Genomic DNA, 19,656 nt, shown 5'->3' with positions numbered 1-19,656 from the left:
GTCCAGTCCAGTTTGTTGTTGAGGTGAACACCCAGGTAGTTGTACTCCTCCACGATCTCAATGTCCAAACCCTGGATGTTCGCTGGTGCAATTTGGGAAACCGTCCTTCTGAAATCGATCACCACCTCCTTTGTCTTGCTGGCGTTGATGCGCAGGTGGTTCAGTTCGCACCAGGCGACAAAGTTGGTGATGACCTCTCTGTACTCCAGATCATCCCCCTCTGACACACGTCCAACGATGACTGTATCATCAGAGAACTTCTGGAGGTGGCAGCTGTCCGTGTTGTAGCTGAAGTCAGATGTGTAAAGTGTAAAGAGGAAAGGAGAGAGTACTGTACCCTGTGGAGCCCCCATGCTGCAGACTACCACATCAGACACACAGTCGCGGAGCCTCACATACTGCGGTCTGTTAATGAGGTAATCGATGATCCATGCAGCCAGGTGGCAGTCGACACCAGCTCCCTCCAGCTTCCCCCTAAGCAGTTGTTGTTGTTGTTGTTATTTAATTAATTTTTTTCCCCTCAAATATTATCCTAAATTTGATTTATCCATAAGCATTGCCGCCTTGATACACTTGATAGCCTTTGCTCAGACAGCTCGCCCCTATCACATGACAGCCTTCGCCCTCTGTGGTTAGTAGCTGTCACATGCTTCCTCCAAGGCACGTGAAGCCAACCAACTGCATCTTTTCATGCAACATCATGAACAGCATAACACACTTGGAGGAATGCGCTACCTGCCCACTTCCATATGCATGAGCTTACAGACGCCCATAAGGCCGATGAGCTGTTGCCATTGCGTGGCGTCCATCACCCGTCCATTGTCCACAATTCAGTTAAATCGTATCTCCTCCGTCAATTCTCCATGGATTTCCATTCCGATTGTTTTGTTTGAAAGAACTCATCACGCTGCACAAAACTTGGTCATTGTTTTGGCAATTTTTTTTTTTTTTGCTAGAGTTAGTAATTAGGCGAAATTCACAAATTTTCCAGGCGTCTCACTAGAATTTCATCTCCTCTCTCATCCGATTCCAGTTCTGATCGATATTTTGGGTAGATCTTCCCTTGAGGAACAAAACTTTGGTCATTTGTTTGTTGATTTTCCTGTTGTAAACAATTTGTTTACAACAGGAAAACCAACAAACAGATGACCAAAGTGGGTGTAAAGGGTTTTGTTGTACCTGGGTGGTGCACCCACAGAGTATGCCAGTGGTTAGAGTGAATAGCAATAGGTAATTAAAAAAAATTTTGAAAGTGAGTATCGCTTAAAATCAGTCAGTTTTGATTTAAACAAATCAAACTTGGTTAAACTCAGTTTGGTCTTAAAGTATTGTAATGATGCTTGATTTTTGTGAATATAAATACATAATTAAAAAAAGATTGTATTTCATTTTTTAAAATTACCTATTGATATTACTTTATATTAATGGCATTTAGCAGATGTTCTTATCCAGAGTGATGTACAACACACAGAGCAGCCAGGGGAGCAGTCTGGGGCCTTGCTCAAGGCTGGTTTAGGGAATCGAACCTGCACTTTTACGTGGCTCTAGCCACGTCTCTGTAAACGCCAAAATGCAGCAGTTTCTGATGTCCCGTTGGTGTTTAATCTGTGTGTGCAGCCGGTCCAGTTTGTTGTCCAAAGTCTGAACATTAGCCAACAGGATGCTGGGCAGAGGAGGCTCTGTCGTGAGCAGCGCAGAACTCCGGCACACGTCCCTCTCTCTGGTTTCCTCTGGTGACGCATGAGTAAACAAATGACTCAGGGAATGCAGTGTCTGCAATATCAAAATTTGGTTTAAAGTCCCAACTGGCTTACGGTTGCAACTGTAGAAGAGTTTGTTGGTCATACTGAATGTCTAATAGTGCTGTGTGTGCGCAAAAAGAGCCAGTAATAAAAATAAAGGCTAATTCGCTGAGATGACTCAGAGCTCTCGTTGGTGCAACCATGTAACAACGCAGCTGGATGCATGTCTCCTACATGGTTTGCTTTACAAAAATATGTGACGCCTCACCGAATCCAGGGACACATGTCGGCCGAAACGAATCCGAGATAATCGCAAAAGAAGCTTTTTTTTTTTTTTTTTTTTTTTTTTAATTTTGTGATTTTCGTTTTTTTCCATCATGTGCAAGTTGAGATCTTGAATGCAATCAGTATTTCAGATAATAGATTGTTTTGTTGGAAAAGCATACATTTTTTGTTGCAAATTGTCTCGTTTTTGTCAGGACTGTAGCCTGCTGGGGGGTGTGGGTAAATTACCATATGGGCCATTCACATGATGATTTAAGTCTTTTTTTTTTTTTTTTGCGAATCAGCTGTATGATACGAGCTGAGCTCGTGGCTACTTAAGCTGCATACAGGCGTGTGATTTCACTATGGAATGAGCAAATTAAACAGAGCGCAGAGGAGCTGAAACACCACGAAGCAAACAGACACACGGTATTTACATAGGAGATAACCATTTCTAGCAAAAAAAACCCAACCAAAAGGAAGCTAGGATTACATTCCATCGGAGGCATTGGTGTGTGCAAGGCACCGTTTCTCTTTCTGATGGGGTAAGTTTATTAATCTAAGGCTGTGTGGTTATTTTTGCATGTAACGGAGAGTGTTGTGGTTTGGTTAAGCGTAGGTCACAACCGGACGTACGATTTTTTGGCCGTGTGATTTTTGGCGTTTCCCAAATCGCTGCGGGATTTTTTTTTTCATGGAGAAAGACGCGTGTTGGCCGTAAGTTTGTCTTGCAACTTGAAAAAAACGTAAGCGCCCGTAGAGTTTGTTTGACATGACAAAGAACCTCTGCGGCCGGTCTGCGGCTCGAAAATCAGCACGTCACACGCGTGCTCTCGTGCGTTTCACACGTGCCCTCAATGCGTTTCTTGCGTTTTTTGCGTGTAGACCGGCCGTAGGAGCATGTACGGCCGGTTGTGACCGAGGCTTTACATGAAACTAGTGTTGTGTTAGTTGTGTCATCATCGTGCTATCTTTCTTTCTTACAGTGTGAATAATTTTTCAACCACAAAACGTTAAAGTATACTTTAGGACTTATTTTTGTACTTCATAATTGTGTTGGGCATACTTTGCATGGAAGGAAAATTGACGTGATGATCTTTGTTTACATGAAAGTAGTATCGTGCTGGCTCGTAGGGGGTAGGGCTTTCCTTAATATCATGCAAATGAGCAGCATTATGTGCCCGCCCTACACCCAGAGTAGCTGAGATGGAAAACTTTGAGGGCGATTTTCTCCCTTTTCTGTTTTAAGAAGTATACACTTTCAAAAGGCCACACATTCTTCAAATATTGTCAGATCTCCACATGGAAGGCATCATTGGAAAGCTTAGAAACTGTACTTTCTGAACCTGTCAATAACTCAAAATGCCCCCGGGCCGACATGTGTCCCTGGATTCTGGATTTGGGCACATATTTAACTGCACAAATCTTGCTGCACTGTCCAGCTTCGTGGCCTCAAAGGAAGTAGGTTACTCCAAGGGACAACATCTAACTTTTGATGTAATCTAAAACATGAATGGTTGAAATTATTTTCTGGGAATACAAACTGTCCCAAGTCTCCCTGCTCTCTCAAAATATTATAATAATTTGCGGGCTCATATATAGCGAAGCATTGCTTGTTTGCCTATTATCACTATAAACCTTGTCCTGGATCTGGAGAAAATCCTAAAGACATGGGCTGTTTTTCATGCATGTTATATGCTACCAGCAGTCACTCCAAGACTTGTCCACTGTTAATTACCTTGCGTTCTGGGTCTTTTTGCAATGATAGAGTTGAGCAATTCCAGCGTTATGGACGTGACACTTGAACTCAAACTGGCAACAAATGACCCAGTGCATGTTTTATTGTCTCCCAGTATTTAAACAGGTGTTGCATATTTTAAGGCTGTACCATACTGGAGAAGTGATAGAACAAGAACAATTCCCATAGTACATCTAGGGCATGCCAGAAAATGCCAGTAAAAGATGCGTTATGGATCTCATCTCATTATCTCTAGCCGCTTTATCCTTCTACAGGGTCGCAGGCAAGCTGGAGCCTATCCCAGCTGACTATGGGCGAAAGGCGGGGTACACCCTGGACAAGTCGCCAGGTCATCACAGGGCTGACACATAGACACAGACAACCATTCACACTCACATTCACACCTACGCTCAATTTAGAGTCACCAGTTAACCTAACCTGCATGTCTTTGGACTGTGGGGGAAACCGGAGCACCCGGAGGAAACCCACGCGGACACGGGGAGAACATGCAAACTCCGCACAGAAAGGCCCTCGCCGGCCCCGGGGCTCGAACCCAGGACCTTCTTGCTGTGAGGCGACAGCGCTAACCACTACACCACCGTGCCGCCCCTGCGTTATGGATGTGACAGAAAAAGTATCACTTTTCTGGGTGACTGTACATTTTTATCAAACTCTGTGAAATTGTAAACCTAATGTCGAAATGGAGATATCCATTTGATAGAGGGGTCCAAGGTGAATATTAAAAAATCTTTGTTTAAAATATTTTGTATTTCATGCGGAGTTTCGGAAGGAAAAGTCAGCGTTATGGATGTGACGAAATTGCGTTATGGATGTGACGAGTTGTTAAAGAAGTCAGTAATGTAAAACCTCAATTAAATGCCGAGGCTAAATTTCAGTGTGTGCTTAAGTCTGTGTTTGACTGTACATGTGATGAAGGCTTCTTGGCTTGGATCCTTCGGATGTTGTAGAGGAGAAATCTACGCATCCAGGTCACTGCAGTGATGTTCACTGAGAAGGAGAGTTTGTTGTCGAATATGACTCCTAGGTTCTTTGTAGTGGGTGAAGGTGACCTAGAGATGCCCCCAGGGAGATGACGATGTCTTGGGGTGGAGAGGATGGAGCAGGAATGTAGATTACCTCCATCTTGCCTGGGCTGTTCTTCAGGTGATTGCTGGCCATCCAGCTCTGGATGTCATGCAGGCAAGCAGGGATGTGAGTAGAGATCTGTTTGTCAGAAAGAGGAAGACAGAAACCATTTGGGGTCATCAGCATAGCAGTGGTAGGACAGGCCATGAACAGAGATGAGCGGGCTGAGAGACTGGGTGTAGAGGGAGAAGAGAAGTGGACCAAGGACTGAACCTTGAGGGATGCCAGTGGTAAGTGGGCGTGGTGCTGATACAGTACAACTAAATGGAGAACTCAAATGGCTAATCCCAGGCTTGACAGTACACAGCTTGGGTTGGTGTAGACCAGGCACCCTGGAAGGAGTGACTTGAGAGGTAGGACTTGAACTAGTCTAGAGCTGTCCTGCAGATCCCTAGAGCTGATAAGGATGACAGCAGGATGGGGTGATCAACAGGTATCAAATTCAGCAGAAAGGTCAAGGAGAATCAGGACAGAGAAGAGACAAGGGGAGGCAACACATGCTGCATGAAGTGCCTCACTGACTGAGAGAAGTGCAGTCTCGGTTGAGTGTCTGGTGCCAGACTGGTGAGGATCCAGGAGGTTGTTCCGTGAGAGAAAAGAGGAGAGTTGGTTAGCAAGACCATGTTCAAGTCTTTGATAGGAAGGGGAGAAGAGAAACAGGGTGGTCATTCTGGATGACCGAGGGGTCTCGGATGTGGGTTGGGGTGTTTGTTTTTTTGTCCAGGGTGAACCCCGCCTTTCGCCCGTAGTCAGCTGGGATAGGCTCCAGCTCGCCTGCGACCCTGTAGAAGGATAAAGCGGCTACAGATAATGAGATGAGATGAGATTAATAATTTTTTTTTTTTAAGCAGAGAAGTGATGAGCTCATTTGAAACTAGTATGCAAATATAACTTGATTTGAGGTTATTCTGTGCCCTGACTTGTGAATCATGAATAATTTTCTTGTACGTCACGTCACTTTAGTAGGAACACCCACACACCTGCTGTTTTATGCAGTTATCTAATGAGCCAATCCCTTGACAGCAGCACAATGCATAAAATCATGCAGATACAAATTGAGCTTCATTTAATGTTCACTTCAAATATCAGAATGAGAAATTGTGATCTCTCACTTTCACTGTGGAATGGGTGTTGGTTTGAGCCAGATAGACTAGTTTGAGTATTTCAGAAACTGCTGATCTCCTGGGGTTTTCACACACAACAGTCTCTAGAGTTTACACAGAATGGTGCGAAAAAAAAAAAAAAAAAAAACATTGAGTGAGTGACGTTTTTGTGGGTGGAAACGTCTCGTTAATAAGAGAGATCAGAGGAAAATGGCCAGATTGGTTTGAGCTGCCAAGAAGGATATACAGTGGGGAAAACAAGTATTTGATCCCTTGCTGATTTTGTTGGTTTGGCCACTAATAAAGACTCGATCAGTCTGTAATATTAATGGTAGGTGTAGTCTAACATGCTGAGACAGAATATCACAAAGAAAATCAAGAAATCGACTTTAAAGAATTTGTATTAATTTATTTGCATTTTATTGAGGAAAATAAGTATTTGAACCCTCTTGCCAAAAGGACTTGGTACTTTGTGGCAAGCACAGAGGTCAGACGTTTTTTGTAGTTGATGACCAGGTTTCTGCACATATTAGGAGGAATTTTGGTCCACTCTTCTTTGCAAATGACCTCTAAATCATCAAGATTCCGTGGCTGTCGCTTGGCAACTCTGAGCTTCAGCTCTCTCCATAGATTTTCTATAGGATTCAGGTCCGGAGACTGGCTGGGCCACTCCATGACCTTGATATGTTTCTTCTTCAGCCATTCCTTGGTTGCCTTGGCTGTATGCTTTGGGTCATTATCCTGCTGGAAGACCCATCCACGACCCATTTTAAGCTTCCTGGCAGAGGGAAGGAGGTTTTCACTTAGGATTTTATGGTACATGGCTCCGTCCATCCTCCCATTGATACGGTGAAGTAGCCCTGTGCCCTGTGCAGAAAAACACCCCCAAAGCATAATGCTACCACCTCCATGCTTGACAGTGGGGATGGTGTTCTTGGGGTCATAAACAGCATGTCTCTCCCTCCAGACACGACAGGTTGAATTGATGCCAAAGAGCTCAATTTTGGTCTCATCTGACCATAACACCTTCTCCCAGTCACTCTCCAAGTCATTCAGATGTTCATTGGCAAAGTTCAGGCGGGCCTGCACATGTGCTTTCTTAAGCAGGGGTACTTTGCGAGCACTGCAAGATGTTAGACCATTGCGGTGTAAAGTGTTACCAACTGTTTGCTTGGTGACTGTGATCCCAGCTGCTTTAAGATCATCCACTAACTCTGCCCGTGTTGTATTAGGTCTATTTCTCACCATTCTCATGATCCTGGAAACCCCACGAGGTGAGATCTTGTTTGGGGCAATTCCATGTAAATGTCAACCTCACCATGCAAAAATAAAGCAACATGTAATACATCAAAACCACTCCCAGAGATATCACCTAGGCCTGTATTTTACAGATGTGAATAAGTTGAACCAATTTGTAACCAACCTAATGTGTCACTATCAGTCTTTCTTTCTTATAATGTAAAACCCAAGCTAAAATCAACTTTGATCATGTACAATTCTATATTATTGCCACAAGCCACAGAAATGTATGCTAAAATCCACAAAACAGCAAAACAATAGCCATCCTAAATATTATTTAAGAACTTTGATAGTTTTAGCTGATATTTAGAGAGTTTTTCAAAGGGTTATGGTGGTTAAATTTCTGATTTTCTAAACATATGCCATGTCTATTTCAGACGCGTCACATCCATAACGGAATTTCGTCACATCCATAACGCTGACTTTTCCTTCCGAAACTCTGCATGAAATACAAAGTATTTTAAACAAAGATTTTTTAATATTCACCTTGGACCCCTCTATCAAATGGATATCTCCATTTCGACATTAGGTTTACAATTTCACAGAGTTTGATAAAAATGTACAGTCACCCAAGAAAAGTGATACTTTTTCTGTCACATCCATAACGCATCTTTTATTGGCATTTTCCGGCATGCCCTAGATGTACTATGGGAATTGTTCTTGTTCTATCACTTCTCCAGTATGGTACAGCCTTAAAATATGCAACACCTGTTTAAATACTGGGAGACAATAAAACATGCACTGGGTCATTTGTTGCCATTTTGAGTTCAAGTTTCACGTCCATAACGCTGGAATTGCTCTTTGGAGCCCCAGACCTAGGTCGATTGATGATCATGTTGTGAGTCCTGTACTTGCGCACAATTGCACCAACAGTTGTCACCTTAACGCCCAGCTTCTTGCTAATGGTTTTGTAGCCCATACCGGTCTTGTGCAGGTCTACAATCTTCTCCCTTAAATCCACAGAAAGCTCTTTAGTCTTTCCCATGTTGGAGAGTTTGGAGTCTGACAAACGGATTGATTCTGTGGCCAGGTGGCTTTTATACAAGTCATTAGTGATATCAGGTGTCTTCAATTTAGGTGACAAGGTAATTTGGAGAGTCTAACTTGTCTGTATTAACAAGAACTCTTGATGGTTACTAGGGGATCAAATACTTCTTTTTCTCAATAAAATACAAATAAATTAATATAGATATTTAAAAGTTATTTTCTGGATTTTCTTTCTGATATTCTGTCTCCACATGTTAGAATACACCTACCATTAAAATTACAGACTGATCGAGTCTTTCTTAGTGGGTAAACCAACAAAATCAGCAAGGGATCAAATACTTGTTTTCCCCACTGTAGTGAGATAGAAAGCCTATAGACACAGCCTATATAGCAGTGTTTATCATGGCTAAATTCTGTCATCAGATGTGTGGCATTTGCACAAGTTCTGCAATAAGCCATAGAATAGATTTTTTTTAAATTATTATTATAAATAGATGTCATGTTCATTATGTCGTCTTATTAAATCAGGTCATTAGTTTTCTTTTGTTACAGACATATATAAAAGTTTTTTCCTTTACCTGACATGTTTTGATGGTGTAACTTCCGTCTTCATCAGACATTTATTATTATAAATGTCAGCATGTAAACAGAACTTTAGAAACCTTTTATTTTTTTTCAGCAAGGCAAAGGATACTATGATAAACCAAAGGCTATAAACTATCAACCTGATGTAGAAAAACTTATGGTATGTTTGAGGTGTATCGTTCATGTCCCCTCCAGGTTTCTATGGCTACGTTTACACTAGACCGTATCTGTCTCGTTTTCTTCGCGGATGCACTGTCCGTTTACATTAACCCCCCTGAAAAAGCGGGGAAACGGGAATCCGCCAGCGTCCACGTATTCAATCCAGATCGTATCAGCTCCGGTGCTGTGTAAACATTGAGAATACGCGAATACGCTGTGCTGAGCTCTAGCTGGCGTCTCATTGGACAACGTCACTGTGACATCCACCTTCCTGATTCGCTGGCGTTGGTCATGTGACGCGACTGCTGAAAAACGGCGCAGACTTCCGCCTTGTATCACCTTTCATTAAAGAGTATAAAAGTATGAAAATACTTCAAATACTGATGCAAATACTGCCCATTGTGTAGTTATGATTGTCTTTAGGCTTGCCATCCTTCCACTTGCAAGTAATAAGTGATATGCGCTGGGATCTCACACACAGCGGCTCAGTCCCGAATCGTGGCTTGTTCACTTCACTCGCGCGCTCTGTGAGCTGCGCAGGGCCGGAGTGCACACCCTCCAGAGGGCACTCGCTGTTCAGGGCGGAGTGATTTGGAGCGCAGGATGCCTGCGGAGCCGAGCGTATCCGCGTATTGGTGTTGCTGTGTGCACGGCTAACGGTTTTAGTGTAAACGCGAATCGTTTTAAGAACGTTAATCTGATGATCCGCTGATTCGACGTAATGTAAACGTAGCCTATGACTCACACCAACAGCCAAGCTGTGTTGAGGACATATTAGCTGACTATCAGGACTTGCATATTATGATGAATGCTGAGAAATCTAAACAGATATTTCATGATGTACTAATTTATAAACAACCAAGTGTTTCATATGTACTGTATATTATGTTGTGCACTATGATATGCTACAGATTCCAGGAAATAAACGCTCAAACCCGGATCTTTTTAATATATAATAAGGATTTTTCGCAGTCTGTACATTTCACCACATCGAATATGAAGGTGTTTTGGATTGGACTCTTGGACTATGGAAAATTTAAGTTAATTTAAAATGTGGAGTTTATTTAATATAATTTTAAAATATGGAGTTTTCACTTTGTTCTTTTGTTTGTCCCGATTTTAATTATGTACACTGGTGTTACATCTGTGGTTTTTTTTTTTTTTTTAGCCTTGCACCATGGGTTGACTCCAGATCCACCACAACAGTTTCTAGCATAGTGGTTACCAAAGATGGATGAATGGTTATTGTTAAATTCTATACAGAGAGAATTTAATTGAAAATCGCACAACCCTAATCATAAATCATTTGTAATTGATTTAGAAGATGGTTACTGCATTGAAAACATGCATTTTGTAGGGCATTTTTAATTTTAAGTACAAAGCATGGCACAAACTTGATCAGGTGCTGCTTAGACTGTTTAAAGTGCTGATGACACGAACATGACTCTATGCAATTTCTTAAATAAACTATACAACATGGCAAACATGTTAGATTTCTGTTATAATTACGTGAAAAGAAGCTGTTGTTACGCAAATATCCAACTTTTAATTGCACAGCGCAAGAAAACTGGGTCCGTGGCTCGCGGCCATGTTGTGACGTCAGCGGGAGAACACGCTGCGGTTCACTGGCTGTTCTACTCTGGTTCTACTCAATGGAAATGGCGCATGAAAACGCCGGTGAACTCTCTAGTGCTAGCTGTTCCTCTTCTGGGAGTCTAGAATTGTGTTGATCTCTTCCAAATAGCATCTATTGGCCCTTTTCCACTACCCTTTTTCAGCTCACTTCAGCCCGACACGGCTCGCGTTTCGACTATCTCAAACCAGCATGACTCAGCTCACTTCAGCCCTGCTTAGCACCCAAAACTCGCACGGTTTTGGAGTGGGGCTGAAGCGAGCCAAACCGAGCTGAGTGAGGCTGGGGGCGTGAGCAGACACTCCCCTGTGCACTGATTGGTGAGGAGGCGTGTCCTCACATGCCCACACACGCCCCGCGAGCACGCTGGGATCTGTAAACACCGTAAACCCGGAAGAAGAAGAATTACGAATTACGAGAATTTCTGAAGCCTTATGCGCCTCGCCTCATCTATACACTCTTGCCAGTATCTGTTGGCGTTGTCGGTGACAACAAGCCACAGCACCAAGACCAGCAACACTAACGACTCCATGTTTATTGTTTACTATCCGGGTCGTGAGACTACCGCTTAAAAGATCACTGATGTCACTGTTTGCGCCGCTTAACGACATCACGTGACGTCCACCCACTTTCGCTAACTCCACCCAATGTGTCCACCCACTTCCAGCCAGCACGGTTCAGCGCGGTGGTAGTCGAAATGCAACTCCAATTGCCCCACTCAGCTCGACTCGGCACGGCACGGCTCAGCCCGACTCAGCCGCGTTTGTAGTGGAAAAGCGGCATATGATAGCCTACCCTCTTTACCCTTTGCCTCTCGTTGCTAGGCGGCAGTTACATGAAAGCCGCAAGCTTTCACAAGCAAATACATGACTGATATCACACCGACTTTATGATTACATTTATGATTATCATGTAGAATCTATAGCTCTACGTACCTTTATCTTATGTCATTTCACAACACGTTCTGACAGGAGGACTGTCTTTAGATCCGGCATAGCTGCTAGTAGACCCCCTCCGGAATACTGGCAGTGTTGCTAGATTGGGAGGAATCCCGCCCAGTTGGGCGGTTTCAAGTGCATTTTGGTGGGTTTTGAACATATTTTGGGCTGGAAAACTTCAGCAGTATCTGGCAACACTGCCAATCTGGCAACACTGTGTAGGCACTGCTGATGGTAGTAACACACGTTTGTGCTGAACTGAACACCCAAGAGATTCTTTTAAGCTGGGAAGGGTGTCAAAACAATCCAAATCGAAGTGTTCAGAGCACAGGACGGATGTTGGTGAGGGCTCCCACTTGTCACGAGTGCGCCTGACTTGCTTCACCCACTTCGCATGCAGCTCAGGATCTCTGGGAAACTTGAATAAACTTACCCCATCCTTGTGGGTTTTGGAGCAAAAGCCGGCAACACAACGCGAAGACATAATAACTTTATATATATATATATATATATATATATATATATATATATATATATACACATACACTTTATATTTATATATGTGTGTGTGTGTGTGTATATATATATATATATATATATATATATATATATATATATATATATATATATATAAAATGTATAATAATAATACTAATAATGATAAACTGAACACCTGTCGCATCAACAACAAACTGGTAAGTTAGGAGGAAGGTTCTTTCACTGACGTCATATAGCCCCTCCTCCTCTTTCGTCTCCTGGGTGCTGCAGCCCCGTCAAATTTGCCCAAATAGCCGCGTTTTTTATCATAATTTGTAAAATAGGCGCCTTCGTGAATTAATATATGGATCATCGGGAATTACTTTTTATGTTATAAAACATCGCCAAAGATGTCAAAAACGTGTCATCAGCACTTTAAAACAGCAACAAACCTGCTGCTGGAGCACTTTCTACTATGCTTCACAGCTCAGTCTTGTTATTCGATGTGTGCATTTCTCAGGCAGGGTCACTTGCAAATGGTGATCCAGCTGATGCGTTATGGTGCTGATCCATCTCTTGTGGATGGAGAGGGATATGGTGGCCTCCATCTTGCTGTGGTTTTCCAACACATGCCTATTGCAGCATATCTGATGGCCAAGGGTCAGGTGAGCGATGCATACTTCCTCACTAACCTGGAGCCGGTATGTAATCTGGAACTAATTCCTAAGTTTCCACCACAAATATAATTAACTCTCAGTTAGCGCAATATACTTAACATTTTAAACAACTGTTTATTTGAAGAGCAGAGATTAAATCAAAAGAAGCCCAAAAGCACACATGGCATTTCACACTTGTCGCAGCTGCACTCAGTATTCTAGAACTGCAGTGATGTTCCCAGAATCCCACTAATTTTTTAATTGTATGGAGTGATGTGATTCTTTCAGTATGTGTTTTCCTTTCTGATGATATCTCTGTTTTCCTTTTAGATGGTTTAATGCACAGTACATATAGGTATATACAGTATTTTGACTACATATTTTATGCGCAGCTTTGCAGTAAATTCTTGTGATCATAATGAGCCATGCAAATTAAACTGCAGTGGATATGTATAGTGAGGTCAGTACCACAGTTGCCCCTTTTCCACCAAAGCAGTTCCAGGGCTGGTTCGGGGCCAGTGCTTAGTTTGGAACTGGGTTTTCTGTTTCCACTGACAAAGAACTGGCTCTGGGGCCAGAAAAACTGGTTCCAGGCTAGCACCAACTCTCTGCTGGTCCAGAGGAAAGAACCGCTTACGTCAGCGGGGGGGCGGAGTTGTTAAGACCAACAACAACAACAAGACCGCGAAAGATTGCCATTTTTAAGCGATGAGAAGCTGCAGCTGTACAAACGCGAAGTCATCCATTATTATTATTGTTGTTGCTGCTGCTTCTTCCGTGTTGTTTTTGCTTCGATATTCGCACCAAGGTTTATGCAAACGTAGCGACGTAACTGACATTTACAGCGACGTAATGACGTATACGACTACGTAACTGACGTATACAGCGACGTAATGACGTGGCTCCCCTTAGCACCTCGAGCGATGGAAAAGCAAACTGGTTCTCAGCTGGCTCGCAAGTTGAACGAGTTGTGAACCAGTACTGGCCCCGAACCAGCCCTGGAACTGATTTAGTGGAAAAGAGGCAAGTGAGGATCAACATGTACAGAATAGTCACCATTTGGTACATCGTGCCAGTTAGTACTTTTGCATACGGATTATATGCATCCCTGCATCATGCCTCATTGTAAATATTAAAATTTGTTTTTGTGTGTTTACAGGAAGTGGATGCTCCAGCTGCAAACGGACAGACCTCACTGATGCTGGCCGCTCAGAAAATTATTGGGTAACGTTTATTTGTTTATTATTTAGTATCAGCTGATTTTGATAATAAATGGAAAGTCCAAGTGCTATGGGATATGTTCAGCAAACTCATTAAACACCAAGAACAGTCTCCAAGGAACCAGAACTGTGTATTTCCTTAAGAAAACCGTTATTACACAGCATGAGCAAGTTCTCCAGTGTTGCAAAGAGGTTGCTAGGCTTTTGCTAGGTGATTGCGGTGGGCTACAGTAGCATCAGGTTCTGCTCCTGTCAGCCAAAAACATATGCTATCCTACTCTTAAATACTCGATCAGTAAGATATCACCTGATATTAAAACTTTCTTCAGAATGCAGCCACTTGGACAGTGGGACCGAGCATGTGTTAAGGGTCACAGTCTTGGTCACTGAATACACGCTTGTATGGCTCTGGAAACACCACTGATATCGCAGTATATCCTAGGATGTATCTTTGAATCATTATTCAGAATGCAAACATGCAGACATTTAAAAGCACTATATACTTAGTTTTAAATGAATTACAGATACTGATCCTGCCTGCTATTGTGTGTGTTGCTTGTGACAGGCCAGAACCAACAAACTTCCTGCTGCGGTGTAACGCCTCTGTAAACGCAGTAGATAAAGTGAATAGGAACACGCCATTGCACTGTGCCGTGCTTGCTGGTAATGTCGATGCTGCACATATCCTGCTGGATTCTGGAGCTAGTGTGGAGCTGCAGAACGCCAGTGTGAGGAAAAACTATGATTTAAATTGTAGTTAAATACTAATGTTAAATGGGTACTTCACCCCAAATGTTTACATGAGACAAATGGCATAAATACAATTTAATATGCTATAATACTGATATTAAAAGAATACATACAGTTCTATAAATATTTGGACATTGACAAGTTTATTTTAATTGCCTACCAGCGTATATTGGAATTTAAATGAAGTAACGTACGAGTTGAAAGTTCAGACTTGAATTTGAGGGTATATACATCTAAAACAGGTGAATGGTTTAGGAATTACAGTACTTATTTTTATTTATTTATTTTTTAAATACATTCTTGTGGCATTTTTGCCTTTTAGTTTTGCCTTCAGCAAGCCTTCTCAGTTGGATTCAAGTCAGGTGGTTAACTTGGTGATTACAGAACATTCCACTTTTTTTGCCTTGAATCTTTAAGGCTTCTTTCAAAGTATGATTTGGGTCATTGTTCATCTACACTGCGTGTGCGCAATATGGCTAAAGGTATGTGGACACCTGACCATCACACCAATATGTCTCCAAACTGTTGGAAGCACACAATTGTACAGAATGTCTTTGTATGCTGTAGCATTTTAAGATTTTATTTCACTGGAACTAATGCCCCTTTTCCACCAAAGCAGTTCCAGGGCTGGTTCGGGGCCAGTGCTTAGTTTGGAACCGGGTTTTCTGTTTCCACTGACAAAGAACTGGCTCTGGGGCCAGAAAAACCGGTTCCAGGCTAGCACCAACTCTCTGCTGGGCCAGAGGAAAGAACCGCTTACGTCAGCGGGGGGGCGGAGTTGTTAAGACCAACAACAATAACAAGACCGCGAAAGATCGCCATTTTTAAGCGATGAGAAGCAGCAGCTGTACAAACGCGAAGTCATCCATTATTATTATTGTTGTTGTTGTTTCTGCTGCTTCTTCCATGTTGTTTTTGCTTCGATATTCGCACCAAGGTTTATGCAAACGTAGCGACGTAACTGACGTATACAACGACGTAACTGACGTATACAGCGACGTAATGACGTGGCTTCCCTTAGCACCGCGAGCTATGGAAAAGCAAACTGGTTCTCAGCTGGCTCGCAAGTTGAACGAGTTGTGAACCAGCACCAGCACTGGCCCCGAACCAGCCCTGGAACTGATTTGGTGGAAAAGGGGTACAAGAGGCCCAAGCCTGTTCAAGCATGACAATGCCCTTGTGCACAAAGTGAAGTCCATGAAAACATGGTTTGCCAAGGTTGGAGTGGAAGAACTCGGTTGGCCTGAAAGTCCTGACTTCAGCTCCACTTGTGGAAGAATTGGAACGCCACCCAAGTGCCAGGCCTTGTCACCAACAGCGTTGGGGGTAACGGATTACAAAGTAACCGATTACAGTAATGTTTTTACTTTTATGGGTATCGAAGTAAAGTAACGCATTACACTAAAAATATCAGTAACTACACTAGTAGACTATAGGAACGCGCTTTCCTGCGTTACCCAAGCCATTTTTGTCAGTCAGAAAAGTTCTGATCTGTTTTAGTGGCGCGTGCATGCATGCTGCATGTGTGCTTGGGCACTGTTGCCATAGAGTCTGATTTGAGTGAGTACGTAGCTGCTAGTGCGTAGAGGGACATGAGAGAGGGGAAAGTGGAGACGGACACAGAGGGTTTCAGCCAGTGGCGATACTCTCATTACTTTCAGTTTATTGCTCGAAAGGACAAAAAGATTTGTGTGAAATGCACTCTATGCCCGGGTGAGAGGTGTCTTTCAACTGCTGCTAACTCAATGAGCAACCTGTCAAAGCACTTGGCAAGCCAGCATCGCAATACAAAACTTGTGGTGAAAGATCCTCCGGCTTGTCGGGCAGTTGAAGACATTCAGGCACCAACCCCCCCTAAACAAGCTAAGCTTCTCTCACATCTTAGAGCGCAGCAGATGTAACAAAAAAAAGATGAGACTAGTAGCAGAGTACATCATGGAAGACATGCTTCCCCTGTCCACTATTGAATCGCCGAGATTTAGAAAAATAAGTAAAATACCTGCGACTCGAATGCCACCATCAGACAGGAAAACATTTTTCAGTTACCTGGACAAATGTTATTCCGACATGGAATCCAATCTTAGAAAAACTTTTGAGTCCCTGGATTATGTGTCAACCACCGTGGATATTTGGATCGCAAACGATAAGTGTTACCTAAGAATGACCACTCACTGGATTGACATTAGTTTTAAACATGAAAAGGCTGCTGTAGCCTGCAAGACAGTGAGAGGAAGACATACCTACGATGTCTCAGCTAGTGAATAGAACAGGTTCATTCAGCCTATGGACTAACCCAGGGGTTTTCAAAGTGTGGGAGAGTCAGCCCCCCCTCGGAGAGCAAATAAACAACCGCGCCCCCCCTTACAATTTTTGTTGTTGCTATACTTAATGTTCCATTCGTATTTTTAAAAAATGGTTGTTGTACACATTATTTTTTTCTTTTTCACATTTTAAACATCTGTGCTTTTTAAAACATCTTGTTTTACACATTTTAAACATCTCATAGCATCGTTAGCTAGCACCTCTTGGCAGACACACACTGTGGCAGTGGAGCATCTTCAGATCCAGTCCATGAAAATCCAAACTTTAAATAATCGTGCTCATACTGCCTTCTTTTTCCAGTCCCCCAGGATTCCGCGGGCCTTTTTTGTGATTGTTGCGGGCTAAAATGTCTGATGTTGCGGGGGGTTTTCCAAAAAAAATTGCGATGAAAGTTGCAGTGTTTTTTAGGTTTTTGTTGCGATTACATTGCGGGAGGAAGTGAAAGTTGTGAGAAATTGTTGCGATTTTCTCTTTTTGTGATTAAAATTGAGTGATATGTTAAATATTAAGTTATTACTGAAAAACTATTGATTAAAAAAACAAAGACACTGAGAAATGGTCCTATAAACAACTTTACCAATATAAAAGATTACCAGGACTACAAAAATGCAGAAAAATAGGCTTTACTTATCCAAATGCACCTGTTGGTTCTAAAGTTAAAGTGCAGAGAACCTCACAGCACAACATGAAGTTACCTTAAAATATAAATACCTCAGCTTTCATGTAAGAAAAAAACTATTAATACTAGTACTGTGTACAGGCAGTCTCTCCTGAAGACTAAATTAAACAATAATTATAAGCTAATAAAATAAATGGCTCAGGCTTCATAGAAGAAAAAAAAAAACAATTTGAACAGAATCTCACAGTATGATGCTGAAGCTGCCTAAACAATGGAAAATAAAATACCATTTTGGCAAAAATGTTGGCATCCATTAATTTCTTGTATTAAGTTAAAAAAAAAAAAAAGTGCACACAGTCCTTCACTGTAAACATAACACACTTTCAGTGTTGCCAGATACTGCTGACGTTTTCCAGTCCAAAATATGTTCAAAACCTGCCAAAATGCACTTGAAACCTCCCAATCTGGCAACACTGCGCGCATGCTGCTTCTCTTGAACACACGGAAGTAAGGCGGAAGGTAGTTTGTTGACGTCACCTCAAGACGACGCCAATGATTGGTCAAATTTGCGGGAAAGTTGCGGTGACTGGATATAATTGCAACACTGCCCTGAATTCGCGGGGATTGGTTGAATTTGCGCTGAAGCTGCAAATCGCAACATCTTGGAGGCTCTGTTTTTTTGCTTGGCCCAGACTCTGTCTCCTCACTCACTGTAGCTTTAGGTACTAAAAATCGATCCATTTTGTCTCTCACGTTGCGCCCCCCCGAAGAACTCTGGTGCCCCACACTTTGAAAAGCCCTGGACTAACCCATAAGGTAATGGCATGCGTCACAGATAATGGCAGCAATTTTGTGAAAGCCTTCAGAATGTTTGAATCCAGTCAGCCTGATGATGGGTCTGACTCTGACGAGGAGCTGTCTACACTATGTTGAAAGGCTAAGAGATGCCCTTATTGAAAATTGAAAATGAAGTGATGAAAGGGCCATTATGTTTGTCCATGTATCTACATGGTAAATTTGGATTAAGAAACTGAAAAGTAAAGTAATGAGTAGTGAAGTTGCTTTTCAAATGCAGTAACTAGTACAGTAATCTCATTACAGTTTACAGAAGTAACTAGTACCTTGTAATTAATTAATTTTTTTTTTGAGTAACTACCCCAACACTGGTCACCAACATCAGTGCCTGACCATGCAGCCATGCTCTAAAATCTAGTGGAAAGTTTGCCGAGAAGAACAAAGGGGACTAAATCTGAACTGGGATGTTCAGCAAGCACATATGGGTGTGATGGTCAGGTGTACACAAACTTTTGGACATGTAGCATATTTGGGGCTTTCTTCAACTAGGAGCACTTCTGAACTTGTAAAAAAATATAATAACTTGTTCAAATCACACATCAGTCATGTAAGTTTATCTGCTTTCTCTAGTTTTTAGATCCAAGGGGGACACATTGCCATCACATGATAATTTGGTCGTTTTTGCGCCCAATTTTTTTTTTTTTTTTAAAACCCTTTATGTACAAATGCCATTTCCACCACATCTAAATATAAAATAGTCGGACATGCAGTACCAATCAAAAGTTTGGATACACCTTCCAATTCAGGGTGGGTTTTTTTTTCTTTATTTTTATTAATTAAGACTATTTCTTAAAGCATGATGAACTTTCATTTCTCTTTACGTAGCTGAATAGTTCTTGACATATGGATTACTACAGTTGTGGATACTGCTTGATCTCAAGTGCATTAAGAAAGCAAGAAACTCATCCACTAACTTTTGACAAGGCACACCGGTTAATAAAAAAAGCATTCTAGGTGGCTCCCTCATGAAGCTGGTTAAGATAATGCCAATGGAGCACTTGCATGTGACGTCCCAGCCGATCCAGATTGTGACAGACGCCATCTTGTCGGTCAAACGCCATATTTCCGCCTTCTACTTCTACTTCTGCTTTTACTTCTACCTTTTCTTCTGGAAAACCCTACTATATACAATTCTACTACAACGGCTGCGGCTACAAGCTCTC

At 42.2% G+C, this 19,656-nt stretch overlaps 1 protein-coding gene across 1 annotated transcript in view; it reads left to right on the top strand.

Annotated features, from left to right (window-relative positions):
- zdhhc13 (zinc finger DHHC-type palmitoyltransferase 13) overlaps positions 1-19,656 on the top strand; it is a 108,589-nt gene that overhangs the window by 51,734 nt on the left and 37,199 nt on the right. Inside the window, exons 5-7 of the mRNA XM_060941833.1 lie at positions 12,592-12,736; positions 13,887-13,951; positions 14,513-14,675. Coding sequence (XP_060797816.1) covers positions 12,592-12,736; positions 13,887-13,951; positions 14,513-14,675 — 373 coding nt within the window. The remainder of the gene's footprint in view (positions 1-12,591; positions 12,737-13,886; positions 13,952-14,512; positions 14,676-19,656) is intronic.

The sequence above is a fragment of the Neoarius graeffei genome, chromosome 15 (genome assembly GCF_027579695.1).
Source record: "Neoarius graeffei isolate fNeoGra1 chromosome 15, fNeoGra1.pri, whole genome shotgun sequence".
NCBI classification, from domain to species: Eukaryota; Metazoa; Chordata; class Actinopteri; order Siluriformes; family Ariidae; genus Neoarius; species Neoarius graeffei.
This window is presented reverse-complemented; position numbering and strand designations above follow the sequence as displayed.